The following is an 8,053-nucleotide window of genomic DNA, read 5'->3' on the forward strand; positions in this document are numbered from 1 at the left end:
AAGAATGGAGGCAACTAAATATAAGATTAGGAGAGAGAAAGTGAAGAAAGCATAATCCCTTGAGTATTTTTTTCATCCGAACATTAACACCAAACAATGATACTCACTTAAATATGTTTAAGTGATCTACTGTATCTCAGTAAAAAGGCAATACTTATTGAGTCAGCAAAATTTAATACAGTAAGTGCATCATTCTTGAATAGAAGTTTGTTTTATGCAGATTGCATACACATCCCAATCAAAACCAGTTGTTCAAAAATGAAACATAATTATATGGAAATGAATAAGTTTTGGGATACATGTTTGAATTATACATTATTTCTAATAGCTAACATCTAATTACCATAGAGTATTCTAATCCTTATCTCCATTGATAATTATCAGTATGGTTAACAACCCTCTTACTCCTAGAAATCAATTTTAGCCAAGCAGTGGAAGTGGCACCATATCTGATTCCATTTGCTAGATACCACAACATCTCCCAACTAAAGAAATGCTCTCTATGAACACCAGCAGTGTTTTTGTTGTCAATCATTGCTATTTCTTCATAGTAATTATCTTGTAAATTGTAAAATAATTATGGAAAAAAGCACTGAAAAGAGTAACAAATTAATCATTACTCCTGTGTAATCTTTCAGAATTGACTTGTTTACTAAAAATATAGATTGGTGAATACCAAATAGGACTCTTTAAGTATGAGGGAGAAGGAGCTTCAAAAATTCAACCTGAATAAAATGTTTTTAACTGTTCTGTTTTCCTCATTGCCCAGTCCTGATTCTAAGTAGAGCTAATGCACTCAGGCAACAATACCACAGTCAAAAGAGTCGAGCTTAGAATCCCAGCAGCTCGGGCGCGGGAGGAGCGGCAGCTGCCAAACCACCCAGCTTTGCGAAGGCTCTCGGCGCGCTGCGGCCCGCAGGCTTCTGGCACGCGCCTGCCCCGCTGCCACGATGCCCAAGAGGAAGGTCAGCTCCGCCGAGGGGGCAGCGAAGGAGGAGGTAAGGGCCCTGCTCTTCGGCCTTAGGGTGGGTTCAATTTGAACTGCATCATTCATTTTGCTCATGTTCCTTTTCTCTTCTGAAGCCCAAGAGGAGGTCGGCGAGGTTGTCAGCTAAACCTCCTCCTGCAAAAGTGGAAACGAAGCCCAAAAAGGCGTCAGGAAAGGAGAAATCTGCAGACAAAAAAGTGCAAACAAAAGGGAAAAGGGGAGCAAAGGGAAAGCAGGCCGAAGTGGCCAACCAAGAAACTAAAGAAGATTTACCTGCAGAAAACGGAGAAACTAAAAATGAGGAGAGTCCAGCCTCTGATGAAGCAGGAGAGAAAGAAGCCAAGTCTGATTAGTATCATACCATGTCTTATCAATGGTCCCTGTCTCCCTTCTTGTACAATCCAGAGGAATATTTTTATCAACTATTTTGTAAATGCAAGTTTTTTAGTAGCTCTAGAAACATTTTTAAGGAGGGAATTCCACCTCATCCCATTTTTTAAGTGTAAATGCTTTTTTTTAAGAGGTGAAATCATTTGCTGGTTGTTTATTTTTTGGTACAACCAGAAAATAGTGGGATATTGAATATGGGAAGATTTGATTGTCTTGGGTGTCAGCTTAACATTCCATAGATGGGGGTAGTTTTTATATCCTATAATACAGAGCATATTAAATGGCCATTTAGAGTCAGTTGTGCATTTAATAGGTCTTGAACATTTTGAATTCTATTCCCGTTTTTGGTAGACTTGTTTCCTAAACAAAACCACTCCTTGATCTTGACTCTCCCTGTCAGGATTTTGTGCACTCGGTACCATCTTTGGTCGTGGTAGTCCAGTTTTCCTAGTCATTTTGTTAATGTGCTGTGAAAGATTGAAAATTTGAGTATGTAGTATATATGATATTAAATTGTGAATTAGTGGGATTTTGATGTAACAGTGTATCAACATTTGAAGACACTGATACTTGATATTCTATTAAGGAAAATTAGCTTCCAAATTGTAAGCTGGAAAGTCACGAATAACTTTAGAAAAGAATCACAACTACATGACTTTTTAGGTTTTTGGTACGTACGTTAAGAATTGTGTACAAATTGAAATGTCTGTGTACTTATTCTCAAAACAACCAATAAAATCTCGGTTATGAAATAAAAAAAAAAAAAAGAGTCGAGCTTAAAGTGAGAAGCAGTTTTTTTGGGAAAGGAGTCCTTGGGGGTACTCCAAGTATGATAACCATTTACTTGACTATACTATGTAAATCATATGGCTGATAGCAAAGGTCATTACTTGCTCCTGTTCAGGCAGGTTGAAAGTTACCACAAAACAAAAATCTTACTTTTCTCAAATTATAAAAAGGAAAAGAAATTATTTTGGAGGTTTCTGGCCATTAAAATTAAAAACAAAACAAAACACAAAACTTTTAAAGTAGGGTAGTCAAATTTTCCTGGAGAAAAACAACCCATATGTTTTAGAAACCAGTTTTATACAATGAAAGCATTCATCATTTCTGGAAACAGAGACAAAAAAAGATACACACGTGGAAAAATAAAAATAAAATTAAAAAGAGAGAGAGAATAGTCCCGTGAAGGAAAGAAGATGAACAGGAAAAAAGGAAGAGAAACCATGAGAAGAAAGTGAAAACTCTGCTGTTAGAGACTGGGGTCACTGATATATTTCACACCTTCCCAAGAATGTCTGGTCTTCAAAAATTTGATGTTGAACCATACAGGATGACTAATAGAGTAAGAGAGTCATTTTTTTAAGGCTGTGCACTGTCATTTTATGCAATCAAGCTTAATGCTTACAAATCAAATGGAATCTCTGAGATGTCAAGATTCACGGTCAGGTCATTAAGACCTCTAGGTATATGTCAATGCAATTTATTGAGACATAAATTCATGTTTTACTTTCACTGCTATAAAAAAATCAGAAAGAATGAAATCTTAATACTATCCATAGATTTTGGGAAAAAAAGATTTCACTCTTTCTACTCACAAAAACCCTGTTTTTGCCTCCTTCGCCATGATTCAATAAAGAGAGTTAGGGTCTATGTTTCCTTAAACTTAGGAGAAGTTGTGAGAAGATAATTTATCCTCCTTTTTTTTTTTTTTGCTTTGTTTTGTTTTTTATTTTCTGTTTTTTTTGTTTGTTTGTTTGTGGGTTTTTTTGGAAAAGCAAAGGCAAATAATGATTATGTGTGGAGTCTTTAGGGGAAGAGAGATAGACTGTTGACTTGAAGAGAGACTAAAAATTTGACATATCCAAGTCTGGATAGTGTTTCAAAGACTGTGGACTCTACAAGTAGTAGAGTTCCATGACAAATTCCTTACCAGAGATTCACATAGTTGATACAAATTTAAGGGGCAATGTCTAAATGATATAATAGGATCATTGCACTCTAGAAAAATAAGCTCCTAGCCAGCAAAAATACATAATACAGTAGGTGTACTAGGCTGGGATAAGCTCCAGTAACAAACAATTCCTTGCTCTCAGTCGCCTATCACAACACATGTTTATTACTAATTCATTCTACATGTTGTGCATCCTTATTTCACACAGTTACTCAGACACTCAAATCACTGGAGGCTCCTCTGTCTCACCATGGTGCTTCTTTTTACTGCGGAAGGGGAAAGGAGAACGTGGAGAGGTAACACTTCCTCTTCAGTGCTTTAGCTCCAATGTGACACATGTCCATTTTGCTCATAGCCCTTTGGTTGGAATCTGCCATATGGGTAAACTCATGGATAAAATGGACTATTTGCTGAGAATCAGTGTTTATATCATAAATACCCATTGCATAGTGGCAGGGTCAATAGATTTCTAGGGCCCAGACAAATGTCTAGAACTCACACAGGATTAGACCATGGGCTTTTCAACAGTCACTACATGGATTGATGATCAGATGACCCCCCCGGAATATTTCTCCCTGGACCAATTGCATAGGGCATTTGCAGTGTCCAGAGGATGAAGGGAAACCTAATTATGCCTATGATTAAAAACGATTGCCATCCAGCCAAAGTAGAGACTGAGAATCAAATTTAATTTTCATTAAAGGAAATAATATGATATTTTCCCTACATACCTGAACTTCTGGAATCATTAATACCTGCTACTGTCAAAAGATTTCACAAAATATTTCATTTTTTTTCTTTTTTAAATATAAAGTTTAAAGTCTACCTCAGGTCACGCAAGATCTGTTCCTCAGACTGGGGGAAGGAATGTCCTTTCATTTATCTCCTGGGAGGAGAAGTCTTTAATTTTGTTAAGAATTCTGATTTTAAAGATTTAATTTAATTCAAATTTAATTTTAAAGATTAAATTTGATTGGATAGTACGTTGGTACGTGGATACATTTTTTGAAAGATGGAGGAAGTTTTTGTTTGTTATCTAAGGGTAACTAAGAAGCTGTGAGAACTCCCTGTTTTTTAACCACGGACAAGAAAATCCTGGAAGAATGAAATAGAATAGGTAAAAATAAAGAAAACGATTTTAGAAGAGATCGTGATTAAAGATTTTTCAAAGATTGATAAAAGACATGAATGCACAGGTTTAAGACACCCAGTCTAGACCAATTCATAGTGAAACTACAAAATGCCAACATAAAAAGTAATATGATGTGACACATTATAAGCAAATTGATCTAGAATAGACCTAGAATTAAAACCTCTGATGCAGACTCACACATTTTCAAAATCCCAATGAGGCATTATAAATCACTGGAGAAATATGGGATGATTCAATTAAATTGTGTTGGGACAAATGGTTTCCATATAGAAAAAAATTAAAGAATATTGAATCCTGTCCTCAGACTATACACAGAAATAAATCCCAGATAATCAAAGAGCTTAAAAATGCAATGCAAATCTTTAATTCTTTGGGGAAAATTATAAATGAATATTTTTATCCTCTGTACTAAGAGACAATTTCTAAATTAAGATTACAAAGTAGCTACATTTGATCAGTTAAAAATTAAAAAAAAAAAACTGTCTCCCCAAAATGCGCCATTAAGAAAAGGGAAATGATAGAAGAAAGAAGGGGAATTAATAGAAGAACACTAAAATAGATAAAGGAAATTTACAATGCAATTCAAAATTTCTACAGTGCCCCAAAGAAAAATGGGCAAAGAGGTATAAACAGGAAGACAAATCCAAATGAGAAATAATTATGTGAGTAGTTGCCAAAGCTTAACTGAATCAAAAGATACCATTTCACAGCCACTGACAGGCCAAATAGAAAGCCTGACATCACAGGAGTTGAAGGTGACATATATGAATGGAAACTCTTATGTATTCTGCTGAAACCATTTTTTACAAAACAATCTGATATTATCTTGGAAAATTAACTATTCGTATGCCCTATAATGCAGAAATTCCACATAAGATGTTGACCACATGTGCCAAGATATTTAGTGCAGCACAGTTTATAATGGTATGCATATATAATTGGAAGTACCCTAAATGTCCATCAGCAGAAGAATGGCCAAATAAATGTTAATATATTTACACAAAGGGATTATATTTAGTAGTGAAAGTTAATATTCTAGAGCTACATGTAAAAATATATGTCAGTCTTAGCAATGTTGAATAAAAAAGCAAGTTTCAGAGGAATACACACACACTATATATGTTTCAGTGTGTGTATATGCTATGTATGTATGTAGATGTATGTTTACGATACCACTGTCAAGGAAAACTAAAAATATGTTTAGAATATATGCATATGGATTAAATCTCTTTAAAATAGAGCAAAAAATGCAACACAAAAATTTAGATAGTGAATATCTCTGAGAAGTGAGATTGAGAGATGTGCTAGTTAAAAGCACATATCTAAATGCAAAGTTTTGGTAATATTTGGTTTCTTGGTTTGGTCGGTTTGTTCATCTACTCCTTTGTAACTCTTGATATTAAATTGAAAAGTGCCATAAAAATAATTTGCAACATATTGAACTAAGACTTACAACAGAGGAAAACTCAAAGTACTGTGGTAACAACCCGAAGGAGGAACTCAAAGGAATCCTAGGATGTTTACTGGAAGAGCAGAAAGTTGAGCGGATTCTCCACCAATGAGAGAGAGAGATTGGAGAGTGGGTGGTTGGCAGAAAGAACATGAGACAAGTTGTGGTGATGGTCCAAGAAGCAGCAGCCACATTTGCAAAAATCCTGGAGATAAAGTAAAAGAAGGACTGCTCTGGGCATTGCTAATAATTCACGTGTGGCAGACCAGTATGAGAGAGCTGAGGGTGGAGAGGTAGCAGAAGCCATATCATAAAGAGATTCCTTTATCATGGTTTAACTTCTTACCTACAGGGATTCATTTAACAAATGTAAACAAGGGAATGGCAATAATAAAGTCACACATGAATCCAGAAGATCTTCAAGCATGAAATAAACAATCCCAAAACAAAGCTCATTCAATATCAACACCAAAGGAGAGAAGCAGACTAAATGTCCAATAATTGAAGTGACAAGACTAAAAATGGAGAGTGCGTGTGAAACGTTGGCATTCCAATAATGTAGAGTTCATACCTGCACCTGAGCTGAACAAGCTGCTAATGACCTCAGCTTAGTGAGAAAGTAGATTTTAGGTTAGTGGACAGCTACCCCATTATTTATGCACAGTAACCATTGGACCAGTTAGGCTGTCATTGCCTCTTGAAAAGAAAGCTCAGCGTTTTGAAGGAATGGGCCTCCCTACATGTCCTGGTACATGCAAGATAAATGGGAAAAGGATGAGGGAGGCATTGACCCAAACAAAGCTTCAACTTCCGACAGTTTTAAAGTACATATAAGAATCTGGACTTCAGTGAACAATTGAAATAGAACAAGGTTCACCAGCCAGAATACTTTGTGATCGTGACTCCTTAAAAATTCAAAAGTAAGTAAAATCAAATGCAGATGTGGGTATATAGAACATATGCTTTCACATACACACAAATAAATATCCTCTATCCATAAAATTATCTGTTAAATCAGCCTTGAGATTCTTCCTAAATGAAAGAAGTTTACTTTGAACAATTGACTGTGTAGTGAGCCTAATTAATTAGCGTCTTTAATCAAAACTATTTTTGGTTTCTTGTCTTTTCTAATTCATGATTCAAATGGTTACTAAATATTAGAATTGTCAAATGTTTACCAACATTTCCCAACTAGATTTCAGTCTAGTAGACATGCGTTCAACTCCTCAGTACCATTCTCTCATTTCATATTAGGATTTGGACAACTTCATGCTAAAGAAACAACTCATTGACAACATCAGTCAGAACATTGGGGATATATCAGACAGGAAAACAGAAACCACACTAGTTATTTCAAGAGACAGAATACCACTGGTTTAACAGGCATTGAAAAGCAAAAGAGGAACTTTGAGGGAACATGAGATAGTAATGATAACAAACCCTCCAGCACTGAGTCTCGCAAGGGGAGAGTTTGGAGAGTTTAGAACATAGAAGAGAAGGGATCCCATGAATTAGGCTCAGATATCTGAGGAAGGAGGAATGGCACAACTGGTACTGTTTCCTCTGAGGGAGGTTCTGGGATGGATGGAAGAAACTAGAAACTGGAACCAATTCCATCTGGTACAAGGTGGTGCTACTGGTTAAAAAGCTCTTGCTGCAATGATACTTACATCATCGACAAGCAAACCCGGAAGATCACCACTCTTCATCCTACAACCCATAAGGCCCATCTAGTGTTCCTATCAGCAAACGTTAAGAAGGAGCCAGTCTACAAGGGAAAATATAGAGTTTGCAGGCTCTCAGACCCAGCATCACAAAGCTGAGCATGGAAGGCAGGGTTTGTAGCTAAGACAGTGGCTCACTAAAATGCACAGGGGTGTGAGTTGATGTGTTCTAACGGCTTTCTTCATTGGAGCTTGTGGTACAAACAACAGATTGGCACTAGGTAGCTACACCATCACTTGTGCTTGTAGATATGTGCGGCTACTTTCTTGTCAGAGTGGAAACAGAAATATTGAATATGTAGAGTCTGGTAACACAAGGAGGCAAAATTATTAAATTCTGAAGCCCCTTGGCATTTGGTAATTTAGAACCATTCATGTAAAGAATGCTAAACGA

The 8,053-nt window shown here is 36.2% G+C and overlaps 1 protein-coding gene across 1 annotated transcript; it reads left to right on the plus strand.

The window, feature by feature from the left end:
• Positions 1-850: 850 nt before the first annotated feature.
• LOC117023565 (non-histone chromosomal protein HMG-14) lies at positions 851-2,130 on the plus strand. The gene is made up of 2 exons (XM_033108514.1): positions 851-998; positions 1,084-2,130. Exons 1-2 carry the CDS (start codon positions 951-953, stop codon positions 1,339-1,341), a joined length of 306 nt encoding a protein of 101 aa, XP_032964405.1. The 5' UTR covers positions 851-950; the 3' UTR covers positions 1,342-2,130.
• Positions 2,131-8,053: the final 5,923 nt, after the last annotated feature.

This window comes from Rhinolophus ferrumequinum, chromosome 6 (assembly GCF_004115265.2).
Source record: "Rhinolophus ferrumequinum isolate MPI-CBG mRhiFer1 chromosome 6, mRhiFer1_v1.p, whole genome shotgun sequence".
Lineage (NCBI taxonomy): Eukaryota > Metazoa > Chordata > Mammalia > Chiroptera > Rhinolophidae > Rhinolophus > Rhinolophus ferrumequinum.

Bases quoted from the DNA above. Each gene is read 5' to 3' on its own strand.
- LOC117023565 (XM_033108514.1), top strand. From the start codon at position 951: ATGCCCAAGAGGAAGGTCAGCTCCGCCGAGGGGGCAGCGAAGGAGGAG. The intron at 999-1,083 runs GTAAGGGCCCTG...TCTCTTCTGAAG, and splicing joins AGGGGGCAGCGAAGGAGGAG to CCCAAGAGGAGGTCGGCGAG.